The sequence below is a fragment of the Castor canadensis genome, chromosome 5, assembly GCF_047511655.1.
Source record: "Castor canadensis chromosome 5, mCasCan1.hap1v2, whole genome shotgun sequence".
In the NCBI taxonomy this organism is placed as follows: Eukaryota; Metazoa; Chordata; class Mammalia; order Rodentia; family Castoridae; genus Castor; species Castor canadensis.
In genome coordinates, this window is record NC_133390.1 from 176,946,054 (window position 1) to 176,967,294 (window position 21,241).

At 55.2% G+C, this 21,241-nt stretch overlaps 1 protein-coding gene and 1 long non-coding RNA gene across 2 annotated transcripts; one reads left to right on the forward strand and one right to left on the reverse strand.

Moving 5' to 3' along the window:
- Positions 1-363: 363 nt before the first annotated feature.
- LOC141423436 (uncharacterized) lies at positions 364-6,587 on the forward strand. Its single transcript, XR_012448325.1, has 3 exons — positions 364-500; positions 4,552-4,680; positions 4,875-6,587. It is a non-coding gene; the product is annotated as an uncharacterized lncRNA (long non-coding RNA).
- Positions 6,588-11,628: 5,041 nt separating this feature from the next.
- Zbp1 (Z-DNA binding protein 1) lies at positions 11,629-20,924 on the reverse strand. The gene is given in 10 exon segments (XM_074075261.1): positions 11,629-12,300; positions 13,466-13,832; positions 14,454-14,641; positions 14,644-14,836; positions 15,741-15,747; positions 15,866-16,369; positions 16,728-17,121; positions 17,534-17,599; positions 18,353-18,583; positions 20,647-20,924. Coding segments are annotated over 10 exon segments (2,133 nt in total). The 5' UTR covers positions 20,681-20,924; the 3' UTR covers positions 11,629-12,151.
- Positions 20,925-21,241: the final 317 nt, after the last annotated feature.

The following is a 21,241-nucleotide window of genomic DNA, read 5'->3' on the forward strand; positions in this document are numbered from 1 at the left end:
CCTTGCCCTAGGAAGCCTCTGGGAAGGCTTGGCCTTCTTGCTTCACCAAGGAGAAGGCCGGGGCCTTCAGAGCTGCGAGGGGCAAGGAGCTAGGCTTGGTGCCCAGCCTTCTTGAGGGAGGGTGAGCTGGGGCCGGGGGGGCTCAGGGCTGGGATTGAAGTCCGGAGGCCAGGGTGGAAAGGTGGGTCAGCATGGATCTTGAACATCAGCAAAAAGGGGAGAGGGTCAGCTACCTTCCCTGCAGCCCCCACCTGAGGTGGAAAGTCACATTCAGCCCCACCCTTAGCTGCTAGAACCAACTAGAAAAATCAGTGCTTAACCTGGCGACTACAAGGGCCACTGGCCCCCACGTCAGCACTTGGACTGGGACTTGGGTCTCTGTAAATACCTGGCCCAGGCTGAGTCCTGGCCAAAGTCCCCTGATGTCTTGAGACTCGAACCCAGGCTGAGGTCCAGAGTCCATGCCCCACGCTCTGCATGAGGCTCCAGGCAGCAGGGAGGTAAGCTGGAGACCACAGGGGACACAAGGTCCCAGGGGTGCAGCACCCAAGATTCATCACGTCAGGATGGGACGAGGCCTATCTATCTAGCTGGCACGAGGACTGGAAGATGGTGGGGAGGAACGAGGTCCCAAGGCACAGCTGTGAGGAGAGCTCACCGTGTGGGAGGAGCAGACCAGAGACAAGCCTCACCTCCTTTCCCTGGAAAGGGGCACCCAGCATGTGGGCGGCTGAGCAGGCGCTGGTAGACAAGCCTGTGTTCCCTCCTGCACTTCCCATGCGTCCCTGCAAAGTCCATACCAACAGGAAACCAGGCACAGAGGGAGCTCTTGCCCAGGGCCCCACAGCCTCGGAGAGGCTTGAGTCACCTGGGTCCAGGTGGGCAACCACGAAGTTTCCATCTACCCTGCAGCACTGGGTCCTGAAGAGAGAGGCCAAGGTCAGAACTGCTGCCTTTCCGTTCTTAGCTTCGTCCTGGCCCTGGCTAGGTCAGATGTGAGCCCCAGGCTGGCCAGCCACAGCTTGTGTCAGGGCCTCCTGAGTAGGGGCTGCCAATCCTCCTCCATACCCCAGACCCCAACTGCGAGGTGACACCTCTGGGGTGGCCCAGGGCCAGCATCTGTCCAGTTGTTAGCAGACCCACTGGAGTCTGAGGATGGCTGGTACAGGTGTGACCCCAGCATGGAGATGGCCGGGTTAGAGACACCCAAGGCTTTCGGCTGGATGTGAGCGCCCAGCAAATGGTGGGACAGTGTTTACAGGACAGAGACCAAACCTGACTCGGGAAGTGTTCAAGAAGCCCTCTCAGTGGAGGTGGAGGTTAGGCAGGACCTTAGCAGTGAGTGCGACAGTGGAGTTAAGAGCAAAGGGCGTCTAGAGTGAGCAGGAGGGACACACTGCCAGGGCAAAGGCCTGGGGTCTACAAAGGAGCCACCATCTGGTCTTGAGAGTCAAGGAGAGAATGCAGAGAGGGGAAGTCCACGGCAGGGCTAGACCTTGAAGGCCCAAGTGACGGCAAGTGTCCAGGTTTCCAGACCCCATCGGTGTCAGTCATTTACCAAGCTCCTTTATTCACTCACACGTGTGTATTGAGTCCCTCTGGTGGGTCAGGCATTCTTGGCACTGGGAACTTAGCAGAGAACTGACAGAGTATCCCTGTAAGAGAGACTGCAACTATAGAAAGAGGAAATAAAGTGATCACAGATTACACTGAGTACTCAGAAGGAATTAATTGAGAGGTGTGGCAGAGAGTGGCTGGGGTGACAGGGAGGCTCTTTCTGAGGAGGAGGCATTAGAAATGTGACCCTGAACACGAGCAAGAAGAGATGGAGAAAGAAGGGCAGATGAAGCACGTGCAAAGGTCCTGGGGCAGAAGGACTTAGGGGAGGCAGGTAAGGCTGGGGCTGAGGATGGAGGCCTAAAGAGGTGGGGAGATGAGGCTGAGCAGGGTCAGGTCAGTTCTCCACACTGTGTTAGAGCTGATTCTGAGCCCTGATCTGACCTCAGAGGGTTTCCGGCTGGGGTGGTTCTAAATGCAATTTCTTGGGCCCCACACAGAGCTACCGGATTGAAATTTGCAGGGGCAGAGTCTGGGAATCTGCCTGTACAGATCACAGGGTCTGGAATACTGCTGGACAATGAGATGTGATCTTGTGGGAAGGATGAGAGGGAGACAGACAGAGAGAAACAGGCAGACAGAAAGACAGCTGGAGACCAGAGCTTCCTGGCTGCAGAGCAGACCCAGGGTGAGGGAGGGGAGGGGAGGCAGGACAGGGGCCCATGAGGAGAAGGGGCTCAGAGAACAGACGAGGTACCCTTGGCCCTGCAGTGATGGGTGGCAGGGTTGAATATCACTTTGAGGCCATATAGCAGGTGGAGGGGGGCAGGTGCAGAATGACCCCTCCATGCTCTGCAGAGGAACAGCCTAACTTGGGACCAGGGGCCCACAAAGATGGGGACCTCAGGAACTAGTCCTCTCCAGGGGCTGCTGGGCTGAGTGGACCCCGACCTTTGACCCACTAACCTGTGATTTCCAAGTTTGGGCTCAGTTTGCAAAAGAAGACCAGGGGCGCCACCTGGCGGCCAGAGCCTCGGCCATGGCTGCCTCAGCGCAGGCCAGAGTCCACAGTGTCCAAGGGCCCCCGGGGGGCGGGGGGGTGTCCCCACAGCCCCCTGTGACCTTGGAAGGTGTTCGCACCTGCCCAGCTGATACACGCACCTTGCAGATAACGTAGAGAACCCAGAGGAGACCTAAGGAAGTCCACTGCTGGGATTTTGCACCCAGAGCAAGCCCTCGGTGTGGGCTGATTTCCTTCTAGACTTTTCTCCATGCATCCAGAGACTTTCTAGTTTAAAATGTGATTCATACCCACAGATCTGGGAGCTGCCAGGCTGGCTCCCACACAGATAGATGGCAGATCTGTCAAAGGAGAACTCTGTCACAGCCTGATGGAGCAGCTGCCGTGTCCTCTGGGGGTGGCCACAGGGTGACGGGGCCACTGAGCTGGGCAGGTGGGACTTGTTGGGAGCAAAGTGAATTCACGGAGATTTTCTCTTCTCGCTTTGGCTTCCTTGAGGAAGACGGGAACTTCAAAGCCCTTGGTGGGGACGAAGAGGGGGATTTTGACAATTCACTTTGGGGATAAATGTCACAGTGCAGGAAAGGAGCCCACACAGTGTCCTCTGTCCATAAGGGGGACACCGTGAGGAGGATGCTGGGCAGTCACCTACAGCCTGCTCCAGGCCCTGTTGGGTTTGGGTCCTGGCTTTCCAGAATGGACACAGAGATGCTGAAGGTGTGGCCCATGGCCAGTCCCAGCAATCTGACTGACCAGGGTCAGTGGTGACCTTCTGCTTGTCCTCTACCACATGTGGAGTCTGTCCCCCAGGACGGGGTTATGTGACAGCTTGGCCAGTGGTCTCTTCCTAATGCTTCTCGCAGGGCCAGGTGTGGGTCCCCTGGCCAGTGTCAGCCTCTGTTACTGCTCAAAGTAACAGAGTAAACAGGACCCCAAAGGCAACAAGGCGTGTGTCCACATTGCTGGCTGTGGGACAGGGGCCACCTGCACATCCCGTGGCCTGCTTCTGTCATCTCTGGAAAGGGCCAGGAGCCCACCTGGGGTTGGGGAGGAGGCTGACCCCCAGAACATCACTAAGTCACACCAATTGCTTGCTATTGTGGGGCCATGGTTAAGCCAGGAGCCACGGGCACAGGGACAACACAGTTGCGTCCACCCTTGCCCACGCTTCAGAGCACTCCACAGTGGGCTCATTAAGCCCCTATTTTGCAGCTGGGGAAACTGAGACTTGGGAGGGTGCAACAAGTGCAATGCACATCTGGTAGGTGGCGGAATCTCACAGCCTGGCTTGGGAGGTGTTGGTATCTCTTCTGCATCAGGAGCGGTCTCCTGTGACCTCTGAGCTGGGTGGGGAAGGTGACACTCAGCAGAGTGGTGGGAGGAGGCAGCCCCCCCCATCCCCGTCCAGAGGCCCCGCCCACCCTGCCCCAGCCACTGAGCCATGTTTTGGGGGAGCTGAGGTTGAGGATGGGGCCACTCAGGGCTGTCAGCACAGAGGGGGAAGCTGCTCCCACCAGCCTGGACAGGGCTGAGTGCAACAGGTGCCTCAAAGCATCCTGCCCTGAGGGGACTGTCAAAATGAAACCAGGGCAGCCTGGCAGCCTGAGGCTCAGGGGACTTCTGGAAAGGGCAGCATGCAGGGCTCTGAGATGGGGCAGCCTAGGGAGGGCTGGGCAGGGCGAGGTGGGCATCAGCAGCACCAGTATGGACACTGTGATGGGCAGGCACTTGCTCCTTGCACCCTCTGTGGAACCTGGCTAGGGGTATTTGCTCCCCTCGGAAGAGGGAGAGGTGAAAACTGGGGCACAGAAAGACCAGGTGTCTGCCCCAGGTCACGCAGCTGGAAGATGCAGATTCCCACAGAGACTGTCTTCACTGTGTGCCCTGGAGCTAATCCTGCTGAGCTGGTCACTGGCCGTGTGACCTATGGCAAGTAGCTTAACCTCTCTGTGCTTCTCTTTTTCCCACCGCAGGAAGTGGGTGGGAGCTCCTTTCCCACAGAGGCAATGTGGAGGTGACGTGAGCGGGTGCAAGGAGGAGTCTGATGACGTGGCGATTGCAGGGACCAGGGCTGCGAGGCTGCAGGTGAGCTGAGTGCACAGGTAAGCCCCTTCCTCCCACAGGCATGGCAAGGGGGCTTGGAGGCAGGGCAGATGCAATGGTCCCCCTGAATGGAGAAAATCAGTCCCTGAAGGGCTGGGTCCCTTCCCTCAATTTTGGGGCACTGGCGTCACCTGGAGGGGTCCCGTGAGAGGGCAGTGTGGGGTCTGTGGACACCTTCCATGCTGTGCCCCAGCCCAGAGCCACGGGAACACGCAACATCTGGCGGCTGTTGGAAGGCGTGAGCGGAGCTCAACCCTGAAGTTCACGACCGGACTGGAGTGTTGGCCAGGCCAGGCGGTCCACGGCCAGCAGAGGGCGCTCGGCCCAAGGCTGTGACAGTGGGACAGCCTCTACGCTGGCCAAGGAGGCCAGGTGCTCCTGCCGTCCTCAGTGGCCAGAAGGTGGCGCAGGGGAGCCCGGCCTGGTCCCCTGGACACCTTGGGCCCTTGGTGCCCTCTGAGCGCAGCCTGGGGGCTGCGGGGGGCTGGAGAAAGCTGTAGCAAACCCTGCCCAGGCCCCATGTTGGTCCCCAGGCCCCCGGACGGAGAATCACATACAGGACTGGGCCTCACCCTCCCCGTGGGCGATGGGCGCCAGGGGAGCACTGAACTCACCTCTGTACCATTGTACAGAGGAGGAGACTGAGGGTCAGAGGTGACACTCAGGTCACATCCACCTGGGCTGTGATGTCTCTGAGGCTGTGCCTGTGCCACACATTGTGAAGCAGCCTTCCCAGAGATGATCCAGTTAGGGACACTGAGATGGGAGGTTGTCCTGGGTCCCCTGGTGGCTTGGTGCCCTCACGGGGTACCTACAGCAGGCTTGGAGATGTTAAATGGGCTGGCGGGTGGGGTCCCATGAACAGGAGGTGCAGATGGAGGTTCAGAACCAGAACCTTGCAGTCCAGCTTCCAGGACACACCCTTGCCTCCCACAGAGCTGGTGACTCAGCTTTGCCAGAACCTGAACCCTGTCAGGCCTGACCCTGTCATCTGACACTCCTGCTTTCAGAGCTCTGTCACCTTCCTCTGCTGAGTCATTCCTCCCCAGGCCAAAGGGTCCTTGTGAGGGGACACGTGGGGGTGACCATGAGAGCGGGATCAGGTGTGAGAGCCAGGCTGCTTTCTCAGCAGCATGTGTAAGAGCAGAGGCCTGGGTTCGAAGCTCATCTCTGTCCTTTGGGCAAACTCCCTGAGCCTCAGTTTACCACTATGGACAGAGGCTCCCTGGGAATCAGCCAGAGTAGCTGCACTGTGCTGCATATGCACAGCACAGGTATCCAGGGCACTCTCGTCCCTCAGGAACTCTTGAAGGAAGGTGTTGTTGCAGAGTGCAAAATGCTGGTCCTGCTGCTTACGGCATCAGACACTGCCTTGGCTGTCATAGCGCCAGCCTTCCTTCCACTTCTTCACCCATGCCTGGAAGATGCAGTGCTTAGTGCTGGCCAGTGGGCTGGCCAGCTGAGCTGGTTCTAAAGTGGTCTTCAGCTGCTTACCTTCCATTAGCCTGATTTCCTCATCTACTAAAGGTGCTTAGAAAATGTCCTACGCCCAGTCAGTCCCTCACATCTAAGCTCCTCCAATCAGGGCTGGGCCCAGATTTGTCACAGCTAACCATCAATTGTCATCCCATGGCCAATTGGACATGGTGAATCCCAGGGTGGCTTAGAAGGGACTTTTGCCCTCTGTGGGAATGTGAGCTGTGGAGGCACAGCAGCCACTTTGTCATTAAAGGGCAAAACTCATTGTGGCTAGACTCCTAGAAAGCAGAGTCTGTAAGAAGCCAAACTGAGAGATGAAGGGTGACAGGTCCTTGATCAGATTGTCCCAGCTGCCGGATGAGGCCTCTTACCTGAACTCTGTTTGTTTGCAAGAGAAAGGGGTGGGAGGTAGGGAGGGAGAAAGAGAGAAAAGGAGAGAGGGAGGGGGAGAGGAAGAGCCCAAAAACAAAACTCCTGAAAAAAGTACAGCTTTTCTGTTTTCATTCTAAAGTGTTATGAATCTGCAACATTCCATCCACTGTTTTTAGCAAAAACAGTTTTAAAAACTTTGCTTTGCTTAAACACAGTTTAAAAAACCTTGGTTTCTTTTTTCCCATTAGAGCATAAAAACTCCTTCCCACATTCTTCCACCCCCAGCCAGCCATGGCACCCTGCTCCCCACATTCTGTGTCCTGTCCCCTGTGCGTTCTTCCCCACTCGGGCATTCTTGCTGTGCCCCTGTTGTAGGAGGGGACACCCACCAGTCTGTCCCCCAGAAAGGGCTTGGAAGGAGAATCCTGCTAACTGATCCTTCTCCATTTCCTTGGAAAATGTCCTCCACTCTCCAGGCACCTGTGCAGCTGTCCTACACCACTGGGCTCTGGCGATCGTTTTTTGTTATCCAAGACTTTTAGAACCTTTTCTTTATTTCTGCTTTTCAGATATTCCATCTGGCAGGTGTTGTGGGTAGAGCATTTTCCTCTAAAAATTCATGGTTTTCCATTTGAGGAAATTTTTAGAAATTATACTTTTTTTCCATACTTAAGAGACACAAGGTTTACTCAATTAATCCCGTAAATTTCTTTTTCAGTCCTGTTATTGTCCATCTTATAAACAAATCTTCCTCTACATCTGCCTAACGTTTTCTCAACTTTTTCTTCCAGGGCTTCTATTGCTATTTCATTTTATTTTATTTTCTTGCCTCCACACTTATAACATCTGGGGTTATCCCTGTTTCCTTTACTGAACCAGCCATTCCTGCGTCCTGGCAGTGGCACCCTCATGCCTCGACCCTTTTGGTGATAGGCCCTAGAAGTTTTCTTCTGTTCACTGCATTCTCTCTTCATCTTTTGTGTTTGTTTCTTTTTATCTGGAGTTTGTCACAACTGTCTTGGGAAAATACCTTTTACAATAAGTAAGGGAATTTGCATAGGGTTTTCTGTGAGTTACAGGCCACTACTGAAGAAGTTTCTAAGCTGGTGGAATTCCTAAGGTGGGGCACCTTACACATTGGGTAGCCAAGTGGACAGTCCCAGAGAGATGGAGAGAAAGGAAACTAGAAACAGGGCCTGAGCTCTTGGATTCAGCCACTTGTGGATCCAAGTATTGCTTGATTTGCCAGTTCTGTGAGCAAATAAATTGCCTTTTCATCTAAGCCTGGGTGAGCTAAGCTTCTGTCACATGAAGTCAAAATGCTCTGACTTTTGGAGCCAGGCTAGGCTCTTTATTCCAGCTCTAAGCTGTCTGCCAAAAACACAGGTGAGGGGTTCCATCTGGGGTCACCACAAGAGGAGGAAAGCAGCTAGGGTGAGGAATATAATCTCACTATGAGCAGGTGTTGGAGGTTTGGAAAACCATTTCCAAGTCAGGGAACAAATTCCTCCTCCCCCTCATAGGCTGGGCTGCGGGCTCCCTCAGTATTCAGGGAGGCAGGGCAGGTGGAGCAGTGCGAGGACCAGAGGATGGTGGACATCATCATTCTCTCAATGCTGGCTAGTTAACTTCCTTCCTGACGAGACCAGTGCTGACCTTCACCTCCAGCCTCCATTAACAGCACACTTATGACAAATTAATTATACAGACAGGGAGATTTTGCTGGAAACGAGTAATTCTGGTTTGCGCTGGGGGTGGAAGCTGCATTTTGCTGCCTGGGGATGTGGGGCCTGGTTAGCCACAGAGCTTGGGCAAACTTTGAGACCTGCAACTGATTTTCAGCTCAGTGCAGAAGGAAGACAGTTCCAGAAGCAATGAGCCAGCCCAGTGTCCAGCCTTTTCTTTACTTGGTGGCTGATATTTACAAACAGGCTATCCCACAAGGACGTGATGCAGCCCACCTTGATGGGTGAGGTGACTTTGACTGTGTAGAGCAGGGCATTTCCAGCCCTCAGCACAGGATCCCTGCCTCCCATAACGGCCCAATTGCCTTGTGGCCCAGACCTGCTGGGTCTTGCTGTCTTCTGCCAGTCTTCTGTCTCTGACTCCCTCTCCCACCAACTTTCCATCCCCATGTCACTGCGTGGGCTTCTGTCTAACCACCCCTGAATTGCTTTGGCTCTCTGAGTCAGTCACCTCTCTCTGAACCTCACACTTTGGCCAGGGCTGTCCCCTGGCTCTTCCCATTCCCGCCCCCCACCCCCCACTTTTTTATCTCCCTCTGCCAGGTCTTGGAAGTAATCAGACTGGACCTGGGCTCTCAGGTCTTCTGCTCCCCAGGCAGCTTCCTGGGCCTCAGGCAGTGTCTGGGCCCCTGTGATTGTTCCTGTCAGGCACTCAGCATCCCTGTGTGTGTGTCCACCTCCTGATGACTTTGTCTTCTGCTCTTGGTAGCCCCCAGGCCCAGCACAGGCTTTGACCTGCAGGAGGTAGTCAGTGAGGGGCCACACCCAGCACACATTGGGTCCTGGAAGTAGAAGAGAGAAAAGAGGGCCCCTGAGCCCAGTGAAGTCTCCTTCCGGGGCTGGGGAAGCAGGAGCCTCTAAGGTTCTCACCTGTCCTGCACCCCTTTTCTGGTGACTTTAGACAAACCCCCTTCCCATGCACTTGGACTGTGTGATGGGCCCTTCCTGGTTCCGGAGGTAAGCTAACACAGCATTCCATGGTTCCAGCCAGTGACCAGATGGGGGATGGCACACAACCCAAGCTGACCAGTGTGACTTTTGCTGTGGGAAAGAGACCTCCTTCTACTACTGGTCAGCTGCACTATGGCCTTGGGGCCTGGACTGCCGTCTTTGTTAGCACAGAAGGCAGAGCAGAGGAATGGAGGAAGGGAGGCTGAGCCCTAAGACATGGTATGAGCTCCTGGATCCAGACATTCCTGAAGCAGGCTCAGGCCTGGATTGTCTGTTGGAAGAACCAGTAAGTACATCCCCTTTTGTGTTGAAGGAGGTCCAATTGCCAGTGGCTGGGGCGTTCCAGATGCTCCTCGGATCTTGGGTACGTCTGTGGTTAGGATGCTATCCTGATACATCAAAACAACCACGAAGAGTAGGAAGAAAACAAGGAGTGATTTCTTAGCAAAGTGGAACAACCCAGGCTGGCAGTTTGGGGAAAGGCTGTGTGGAAGTTGTCTGGCTTGGGGTTTTATCCAGTGCAGTGGGGCTACTAGGGGACCCCAGACTGAGGCCCTCCCCTGTGGTCACTCCCCAAATGGTTTGGCAACTGTACAGTAACTGCCTGGGTGTGGGAAGGCAGGGTCTGAGTCTTGTTCTTTGTTGCCCTTCCTGGTTTAGCAGGGCCAGTGGAGATCATTGTGCTTTCAGGGGGTGGGGCACACCAACCTCCATATGGGGAGTGAACTCCACAAGGAAGACACAGAGCCATTATCGTAATCCTAAGCCTAAGGTGTGGGCCATCTGGGTTTTTACCATGGTAGCTGATAGCCTGGGTGTTTCCTGGTTCTGGCTCATGCCTACCTGCTGCCTATGCTAACAGGTCCAGCTTTCTGTCATCCGCAGCCAAATGAGAGTGATGACTGCAGAGGTGGACCGGCAGCAAGGCACAGCAGGCAGCGTGCAGGTGTGATGGGGAGGCACAGGCAGCCTCAGGTGCAAGAAGAGGTGCCAGCTGGACCATGAGCTCTAGGGAGGCCACGCCTCCACTGAGACCTGCAGGCCAGGTAGCAGAGGTCTCAGGCAAGGAGGTGGGCAAGGTGAGGGGTGGGCTGCGCTGGGAATGGAGTCTGAGCACAGACACTTCTTGACTCTTCCAATGGACAAGTGCAAGGACAGGTCCTGTGTCAGAAGTGACTTGATCAGGGGTTCAAACCACGTCTTTGTGGTTTGGAAGGACAAGCAGTACATGTTTGTCTAGACTCCATGAACACACAGAAGCACTGGTGATCTGGGAAAGGAGAGGCCAATTCTGCTGAGGCCCTGGGGTGAGCTACCCATCGCCACCAAGACAGACACTGACCCTGGGAGAAGGCTGGCAGGTGCTGGAATCCCACAGTCCCCAGGAGGAGGCACAGCAGCGTGTAAGAGCTGTGTTGTTCTGGGAGGCAGCCACAGAGGGACAGTGTTCACAGAGCGACTATGCAAAGTACATAGTCCTGTTCCACAGTGGCCCTGCCTGACTGGCTGTCACTTCCTCTCTCTCTTCCATCTTCCTCCATTGTCTTACCCTAAGGGCCACCCAGGCTCCGCTCTTTGGTTCAGGAACTGTCACAGTGCCCAAATTCCTTCCTGCTGATTGGCTAGGGGAATTCACCTGACCCATGGGACCGCCAATGGCTTTTAGGGACGAGAGGGAGCAATTTGCTCTTTGGAAGCTCAGCTAAGAAATCCTGAAAGGTTGAAGCTGAGGAGAGAAGATTCTAGGAAGGTCTGGCAGCATGACAGACCTGAGGAAGTCAGGTCACAAGGGAGGACACAACTGCTCAGATTGCTACAGCAGCCCATCTTAGACCGGCAATTTATAAGCAACAGATGTGTACTGTTTGCAGTTTGGGAAGCTGGGAAGGCCAAGATCAAGGTGCTCACAGGTTTGGCATCCAGCGAGGGACGTTCTCTGTCTCAAATCTGGGGTTTTTTGGCTGCATCCTCACTTGGAGGGCTAAAGAGCTTCCTCTAGCTTTGTGTAAGGGCAGGAAGCCCTCACAATCCTTCTGCCTCCAGAAAGCCCTGGCCTCTTAGCACGATAGCACTGGGGACTCACTGTGAGCATGGCCTCGGAGGGACACAAAGGTCAGGATCATAGCAGGGGGCCATGATGGGAAACAGCTCAGCCAGGGACTTGGCTCTGGGAGGAATGGAGACAGTGGTCCAGTTGGACTGACTGGGCCCCACTGCCAGCCACCCACCTCTTCTCAGCACACCAAGGGGTCCCCAAGGCTACTCCTGCTGAACAGGCAGCCTGATCCCATTCCACACCAGTTCCAGCCCAAAAATCGACCCATGCTGGCCACATGTGAGGAAGTGAACGTGGGTTGGTCAGACTTTTCGTCTCTGTGACAAATTCCCAAGAGAAGCAGCTTAAAGAAGGAAAGGTTTATTTTGGCTCACATTTTCAGGAATTCCAGTTCATGAACTCAGTTGGCTCCATGGCAAAGCAGAAACCCGGCAAAAGAGCACAGAAGTGAAGGTGCTCACCTCACGGCAGCCAAGAAGCAAAGAGGAGACTCAGGCCACAAGACGCAGGTGCTTCCCAGGAAGCAAAGGGGAGGACCCACTTCCTCCAGCCAGGCCCCACCTCCAAAGGCATCCATCCTCCCAGCAATGCCATCCAGTTATAAATTCACAGTGACTGAATGCACTGATGAAGACCACCTGATGGTCCAATGACTGGGTCCCCCGGCTGGCACCAAGCCTTCAGAGCCTCTATGAGGGTGTGACACTTCACATCCAAGCCAAAACAAAAAACCCTGTGTCTAGGGACACAGGAAGTCCCATGCCAAGGTTCTCCAGCAACCACCTACTCTGGCTTTTCTTCTTGTGTCTGGTCTGTGGTTGTCTGTTTGTCCCCCCCCCCCCACCCCATGTCCAAGGCTCCATCGACTCAGAAACAGCACTCTGCAGAATCGGGCTCAGTGTTCCCAAGACTCATGGCTCTCAGCTCTGCAGCGAGCAATGAGAGGCTGTCGGAGACGGCTTGGGTAACATCGTGAGGGAAATCACTTCTGCATCCTGTGCCTTCCGAACTTGGATCTAAGGGAAGAGAGATGTCACCAAAGGAATGTGTGAGGGGCTTGGGCTGGACAACCAAGGCTCCCTAGTTCACCTGGGGCTGCAGGCCCTGACCTTTCTTGCCTGGACAGTTGCAGTAGTCCTGCTTCCCCTAGGGGTCCCTTTGCTTTGTCCCCAAATGGTCTTTGGTAAGACTTTTAAACAGCCCACCACGCCACACTGCCCTGCTTGAAACCCTCAGAGGCTCCCAGCTCTCTTCTAGTGAGACACGGACTTCATCCAGGCTTCCAGGCTTCCAGGCTCTGCAGGACATGGAACCAGCCAAGGCCCTGGGCTCGTTGGCCATACTCCCTCTTGCTCCCAGGACTCTGGACAGATTCCCCAGTTCCCACCTCAGGGCCTTTGCACTCGCCATCCCCTCTACTTATGGTCCATTCCCAGGTCTTCACTCGGCTTCTTCTCTCTCCTGGTCTCAGCTCCCTCCCAGAGCCTCCCTGCTAGGCCTAGGCAGCTTTTTGCTGGATACAGTCATGGCCCATTCCTCTCCAAGCTTTATAGGTTCCAAAGAGTTCTGGCCTGGGCTCTGGTGAATATGGCCCTTCTCCATGCCCCATGCCATTTCACTTACACAAGGGACCCACAGGGGTCCTGAGGGATTGTTGGAAGGTAAGAGTAAGGCCTGAGTCTCCTCACTGTGCTAAACCATAGAAAAAAAGCCACCAGGATTGGGGAGCCATTCTGTACCCAGGATAGACATCCCTGGGCCTTTGGCACAGGCTGGTGGATGCTGGCCAAGCTGTTTCATTTAACCACTGGTGGACTGGGTGTGACCCCTATTCCAAACCCCAGAAATCTAGAGGCTGAAAACTCCTTTGATCCTTTCTTCACCCCGAACCAGAAATATCTTCGTGGGCTTCTCCTGCTCAAAGCCGTTCTGTAGCTCCCTGTTGCCTTAGAGTAGATGCCAATGTCCTCACCACAGCCTGGATCTGGACTCTGGCTTCTGCTTCTCTCTGTCTCTCTCTCCCCCTCTTTCACATATGCCCCAGTCATGCTCACCTGCTCCCCCGTCCACGCAGCCTCATTTGCCTGCCTCCAGGCCATCACCTGATTGTTGAATGAACAACTAAATGTATGGGAGGAAGGGAAGAGAAGAGAGCACACAGAGCCCTCAGTGCCAGCTTACCCGTGTCTTTCTCTGGCTCCTCAGGGCTCCTCCTGCTGTCCCCTGACCCCACAGCCCCCGGGCTGATGGTCATTTTGTTGCTGCCGCCAATGGCAGTGTCCTCCAGGAAGCACCTCTTGATGTGGACTCTCTGGGCCCCGTCCCCCTCGTGCTGAGGGCCTGGCCTGGACATTTGAACTTCAAACGAAGTATCTGGGCCGCCAGCCTCAGTCGAGACTGTGGGTCGAAGAGAGGTGCCAGGCGGAGCGGGCAGCTGCCCAGCGCCCAGCCTGGCTTTCAGAGCCCCACCAGTGACCAGGGTAGGGTCAGTCAACTTTGGATACCACTCCCTCTGCCCTTCACGAGGTGCAGACCTGGACCTTAGTGTCTCTCCTCACAACTTCCTGAGCCTCCTCATCTCTGCGCAGCTCTAGGGCCCTGTCCCCTGCCTTTGGTTCAAGTCTTCACTTGTCCTAGCCCAGCCCCAGCCCTGGCTGTCTGGCAACCCCTCTCCCACCCATACCCATGCTCAGCTTTGCCTTGTCTTTCCTGTGCTGTTGTCCCCTCACTCCTAGAAACTGTCCCCCATGGCTGCCACCAACCCCTGTGCTGATCTCCATGGCAGCCTCCTCACCTCGCTGGCCTCTCCTCTGGAGTCACCTCTCCTAGTCCCTGCCCTTCTCTTCCTTGGCCTCTGTTTTATCTCATCAGTTTGTCTCTGGGTTCCTGGAGTGGAGGAGGACCCTGCCTGGGCCCTCTGGTCACCGTGCTGCCACCACACCACTAAGGCCCCAGATACTCAGGTGGCCTCCTCTCCCTCCTCCCTGGACACCGTTCCAGGCCCCAGCCTGCCCCTCCCACCCTGCTCCAGCTTGCCCAGCCCCTGCTTCCTGGGGAGGATATGCCCACTTTACAGACATGGAAACTGAGCTTGTCTGTGGGTGGGTACTGGGAGCTGGGGACCCAGGTGCTCACTCTAAAAGCCCCCCCTCCCCACTACTCAGGGGGAGGAAAGAAGTTTCCCATCATGCCTCTCTCCCCAAAAGGCTCTAGGTCCTTCCAGCGAAGAACCAAGTGGGGTGATGGAGGTGGGTTGGTTACCTGGGGAACTGCCAGAGAGACTGAAGGTCAGGCCTTCTGATGGGACACTGAGGAGGCTCATCTCATTGCTGTGTCCCAGCTGCACCTGTGGGAGGTGGACTGCTCCACTCGGATGTCCTGGGGTCCCCAGGCACCAGTAGGGGGGCCCTGAGTAGAAGCATCACCTGGTGCAGTTGGAGGGAGACGATGGGGAGCTGAGGGACCTGGCAGGGGACACACAACAGGTGTTGCTGGAGGTGACACCAGGCTGCTCTGTCCTAGACAGCAATGGACGGCGTGCGTCAGGGCCCCCTACTTTCCCTGTGCGAAACCGACTGGCTTAGTACCAGGTAACCCAGTGAGCAAACGCTACCAGCCTCCCTCCCGGACCTGCTCAGGCCTCGAAGCCTGTGGGAGAAAGTCTTCCTCGGCGTAACGTAGCTTAACCCCTCTCCGTGCAGAGACCAGAGCCTTGGGTGTCGTTTTATCCTCCTGGAGTTCATTTTGACAGTGACCTTCATTTTTTTGGAAGGAGGGGGACGTACTGAGGATTTGTATCCCCAGGTACTCAGGGCCTTGTGCTTGTCAGGCAAGCATTCTACCGTTTGGGTCACACCTGCAGTCATTTTGCTTTAGTTATGTTTCAGATGGGGTCTTGCACTTTTGCCCTGGCCAGGCTCAGAACACAATCCCCTTACCTCTGCCTCCTGAATAGCTGGGATTACAGACTTGAGATGCCATGCCTGGCCTGGTCCTTCATGACTTTCAGCTTAAGGTTATACTAAAAATTTTAAATGTAAGCTGAAAAAAGATGATTCAGTTGACAGCAGTAAGCAAATAACCACACAGGGCATGGCCAAAATTAGGGAGGTGGTATTAGAGGATGAAAGTTGGGGGATGATCTAGAATCTAGAATGATCCAGAATCTAGATCATTCTAGATTATTCCACCATAGGGGAAACTATGGCTCAGAGCAGAGCTTTCCTGAGGTGACGGGAAGTGTCTGACTTTGGGGCCGATGCTCCCATACGTGGGTGACAGGAATGGCATGACAAGTGGCCCTGTGCCCTCATGCCACAGCACAGAGTAAGTGCTCGATTTACTACACCACATTTAAGATACCTCTGATGACAAAATATGGCCCAATTACAACATGTCACCCATGGGGGCAAAGAAGTTGTCCAGAATGAACAAAATATTACGATGACTCCCTGACATTCTTCCTGAGGAGAGTGAGTTGAGTTATGCTTCATGGAAAAATATTGGATCTCACTGAAAATGAGCAAAAAGCACTGAGTGAAGGGAGAGCAGGAGAGGCTTGATCCAGGCTGCCTCAGTCACGGGAGAGCTATAAGGGTTAGAAGCTGCCTGTTGTCCTTGTAGGCCAGGGACCCCATTATGTGCTCCCTCCCAGGCAGAGCAGGTCCCCCTAGAGGTCCCCTCCTGGTGTCCCTCAGAGGACTCGCCGCCCTCCCCGACGCCGTCATGGTCACAATGTTGCCATGGCCAATCTGGGTGGTCCTGGAGTTATTGATGGAGATGTGGCTCTGCCGCCCACTCTGGAGGACCATGTTGATCGGGTTTTTCTGGCAAATTATGGCGGACTGAGTTGTTCTTCCAGAATCTTCTGCAAAATAATATTCCACTGAACCTCTCTGCACTTGTCTACAGCTATTTCTAGTAATCGATATCCGCCCCCCATCATCACCCCTCCTGGCAGTGGCCCTTTGATGCTGAGACCTCTGTGGGCAGGGTCCCCATGGCCAGGCCGGCACCTGCCGGGGGCTTTGCAGACTCCACAGGCCACATAGCCATCCTTGGCTCTGGTGCCTTTGTGGCCTTTTCCTGCATTACAGTTCAGGACCATTTGCTATGAAGGCAAACATAACCCAGGCTGAATTCATTCTTGGATATCCTGTTGAATATTCATTTCTTCTTCTGAAGAAGTTAAAATGGAAACATATTTGTGGACCCCTGAAAGTCCAGTGGACTCTAGAGCCCAATCTGCTGCCCCCGTGGGCTGGTGGCCCTGGGACACCACACTGAGATGCCCAAGTCCAGTCTTACCTCTCTTTAGATGACTTTAAAACCCCAAGTTGGGCAAAGTGCTCATAGAGAGCCATCATCAAACTCAGACTGAGCCCAGGCTGATGACATCTGGAATGGGCTCTCTGCCTTCTGCTCCTACAGTGCTCAACCCTGCCTCCAGGAAGCCCTCGGTTGAGCACCCTTCTCTCTTGGTCCCCCTCGCCCCTGGCAGAGCCTTAGTAAGGCCTGTGCCAGCCTGTGGCAGGTTCCCAAAGGAACCCTCCTTTGAGGGGAGCAGGCCAAGTGCTCAGCAGAGCCCCCTGCAGTCAGAGTGTTGGGGTGAATGACTTCTCTCATGGCTCCTGAAGCTGGGTGGGACAGCAGCCCAGGCCTACCTGACCTGGACACGTCCCACACATTCAAATGCTGATCATGGCTCAGAAGCTGCAATTTCTTCATTTTGTACAAGTCTGGGTTCACGTCACTCGCCGTCCTCATGCCCAGGCCCTGGGCGATTTGCAGTGCCTTGCAAGGCCCCTTTCCTTCCAGAAACCTGTAGATCTTTGCACCTGGGAGGGAGGGTGGCAAGGCAGTTAGGGAGACCCGGAGTTTGAATCGGCCCGCCTGCCTGTTGTCTGGGCCTGGGACCGTTACCAGCCTCTTGGGCCCCATTTCCTCATCTGTAATACAGGTGTGAAGCCACCGGCACAGTAACAGTGCCCCTCAGGAGTTACTGAGGACAATCCCTGCCTAAATCGCTCCACACACAGCCTGGCACAGGGTAGGTGCACGAAACATCAGCTCTCGAGCAGGGAATGACTTTCTCAGCTGTTCAGCTTCTTCCTCTGGGAAGATGGAGTTTTGCCTCTGTGGGAGCCTCTGGTTGGTGGGTGGGACGTGACCCTGACCCCTAACATCCCGGTGTCCTCCAGGAGGGCCCGGATGGTGGGGGTGGAGCTGACAGGAACTGGAGATGCTTACACTGGTCACTGAGCTGAGGGTGAGGACTCTCTGCCATCACAGCTCCATCTTGCTGGGGCCTCTGGGCTGGAGGAGAGAAGGATGGGTTGGCCAAGGGGACAGGACAAGTCTGTGGCCTCTACTGGACGAATTGGGCAGCCCCACAGGTGCATCAGGGGGCACAGGTGTTTCAGCTCAGATTCCAGAGCCGGACAACTCTGTCTGTGTGGTTTCCTGTTGGTGAATTTCCCTGGGACTCCACTTCCTTTTCTAGAAAAAGAAAGAAGAGCAGCATCCACTTCCCTGGGGTTGTGTGAGGGCGAGGTGTGAACTTGATAAACGGCAGGCTTTTTGTATCCAACCAAAAAAGGGGACCCCATTGTCACGCGAACGTGTTCTCCTGACAGTTAGCACTGTTACTGTTACTATTACTATCATTTGCTAGACTTGGGATGGAACCCAGGGCCTCAATTGCTCTACCACTTGAGCCACACCCCTGTCCTTTTTGCTTTGGTTAGTTCTTTAGTTAGGGTCTTTCTAATCTTTGCCTTGCTGCAATCAGACTAAGATCCTCCTACCTATGGTTCCTGAGTAGCTGGGATCAAGCCACCATGCCTGTCTTTCTTTCACCCTTGCCAGTGTTTTGCTGCATACCATGAGCTGGACACACCAGGCTGAGCCCTGTGCAGCTGATCTTCTCTCCCAACAAAGCAGCCCTATTGTCATCCCCATTGACTAGAAAAGGAAATCAAGGTACAGGGAGGGGGAGCCACTTGTCTTCCAGTGGTAGAGCCCAGGATGGCCTCTGTAGACTGCCCTGTCCCCTGGGTGGCACGTTACCCAGGCTGGGCTGAGCCAGCTCCTCCGTGGGACCAGGGCCTCCAAGATCAGCCCTGCTCAAGCACCATGTAGCCTGTGCTGCCTGGAAGATGCTGCCCTTCCTCCTCTGCATATCGTAGAGAACTTGGTTGAGCTCCTTCTTGAGCACACCGCACTCCTTCACCAGTTGGGAGGTCTTCACGGGTCTGCCAGCCTTCTCTAGCACCTGCAGGATTTTCTGTTCCAAGTGGTCTAGGAGGAGGAGGACAGAAGGACAGGGAAAAGAGCTGAGTCCAGCCCCCACGGACAGGCTGGGGTTGAGGCTTGGGGAGGTAGGGAGGCTGGAGGTCTCCCCTTGAGAGGGATCCAGAGCAAAGGAAGTGGCAATGCCCGCCAGCAACAGCCATGATCAGAGCCTCTGCTCAGCAGACAGCAATGGCCAGGCAGCCTGAGGGCAGAGGAGGCACAGGGTTTCTGAGCCCTGCAGGGTGTGGGTGCCAGGGTAGGTAGGAAACTACAAGTCTGGGTTCATGTCCCTCGCCAACCTCAGGCCCAGGGCTGCAGTTGCATGAGGTTCCCACCACCAGAACACTCTATCCACTACCTGCCCAGCATCTCCTCTGCCTCCTTCCAGAAGCCATGCTCTGTGTGCTCCAGTGGGTGGGCACCATCTGTGTGATAGTCCCTGGTAACATCCCCAGGGTTCCCCGCTGTCCTTGCCTGGTGCCCTGCCATGTCTTTGGTGTCTTGCTCAGTGCTGGGCACACAGTAGGTACTTAGGAAAGGGCAGTTAAATGCATGAGGACTGGGAATGGATGAGGGAGTGGGGGGGGGGTGTGCCCTCTGCCTGTTCAGATGTTCAGTTGACCGAGGGCAGTGGGCCTGGGTATCTGTTCCAGGTCAGAATTTCATAGGGCCAAGGAGAAACTTTCCAAATGGCCTCGCTCCTTCTGTGACAACTCCCCAAATCTAAATCATCACCTCCCATTATTAAAAACCAAATCAAAGCCAGGGACTCTGCAGGAAGACGAGGCCAGCACAAACTGGGCACAGGCAGCACTGGGGACCAATCACTGGGGAGAGCAACATGGGCGGTGGCGCAACCTGTCCTAGGAAGCCTCCGCCATCAAGAGCCCCAGGTACAATGTGAGGCAGGGCTCCTCTTGGGACTTCCTGGGTCCCCTTCCACGAGAGGGCACCCTCTTTGCTTCTCAGCTCTCCTAGGTCCCACAGGTGGCACTTGTGGGGGAGGGGAAGTGAGCCTGAGACTCACAGCTGGGCTAGGGTTCCTGCTTGGGGTCAGTTGCTGCTGTCCTTGATCCCCAGGGCAAGTGAAGAGCAGTGAGAAGACTTGGGGACATCTACCCTCCCCTGCCAGATTCTACCCTTAGCTGGATCTATGCCTCCCCTTACCCCAGTTTGCTTGTCTTGGAAAAGTGTTCATTCCTGGAGAACCTGTCCCATGGGGCTCCCTTTCTTTCTCCCCTCCACTGACCCCAAAGGGCATGGGGCAGCCCTGGGAACAAAGGCCCGGTCTGAGGGTCCCCAGGTCTGAAAGTGGGAGGTTGTGGAATGGAGCGGGTGTAGGTAACAGGCTGGCCAAAAAGGATAGTCAACTGGGGAGTGAGGCAGGAAAAGCCAGTCCTGGCCTAGTCCTCAGGCTCCCTGCCCAGCACCTGTGTCCACCCTCCCAGGAAGAACAGGGGCCTGAGTCACATATACCCTCTTCTCCCGTTCAGTCCAGGTAGCCTATTCCTTTGGATTCCCTGTGCCTTGGTTTCCCCATCTGTGAAATGGGGGTATCTGCAGTGACTTCAAGATTGTGGTGAGGGTTAAAAGAGTCAGTGATGAATATCAGAACAAAGGCAACAAAACAACCACACAGGCCACAGGCCCCATCCAAGGCCTTACAGGAGCCCCGAGAGAGGGGCAATGTTTTGTGCTGAGCTGGCCTTTGTGACTTCCGTGGAGGAAAGAAAGCAACAAGGGAGAGAGACAGGCCCACCAACTCGTGTTTCTCATAATGACTGTGCCTCACTGTCTAGAGCCACCAGGTGTGGCCCCCAAGGCATATCACCGCAGGACTTTGGTGCTCTCGTCCATGACTTGGGAGACCCATCACTGCCCAAGGGCTATTAGGAAATGAAGAAGTGTGAGGCAAGGGCCTGGGACACAAAGTCTGTGAAACAAGATGGCTGTCCTGTCCTCTTCCTGGTTAGGGAACTGGTGTTATTCAGGCCAAGGAAAGAGCTGGGCAGAGAAGTAGGGAGCCCACCCAGAACCACACAGTTCCCTGGAAGGGAGACATGCCTTACCTTTCCTACCAGGGTCAGCAGGTGCCTCTGCCATGCTGTCATCAGGAACAAGGAGCCTGGGGTAGCAGGCTCTTGCACTGTGGCCTCAGGAGGGTGACCAGGAGTAGGCTGTGTGTCCTTAGGTGGCCAAGCCTCCTATTCCTGCCACCTGTGAACCCACAAGAGAAGAGATGCCTGCTTTGCCTAGGCAAGTGTCACCTGCTTACACTCCGGAAAGAAAGGCCCAGCCCATCTCAGCCTTCAGCCCTCTGAGAGAGAGAAAACGAAACTTCACTGTGGCTTGAGAAGGAGAACTGAAAACAGGATGGATGTTATTGCCAGGCGGAGCCAGGCACGGGGCTGGCAGGAGGAGCTGTGCGTGGCCAGACCAGAGCAGCCTCTGAAGTGGTGTCTTGGGGCAGGGGCTTCCCCCACATTCTCAGCGCCCGGTGTTGGCTGCCTGGAACCCCATATGAAGGCTAAGACGTTTGAGTAGGGGATGGCCTGCAAGAGTTTTGTGTGTCAAGATGGTAGCTCTCTTTAATGAGTACCTTCTAATTGCTTTCCAATCGTGTATGCCCCTCCTCTCATCTACAGGGGAGGGGCAAGTACTTCC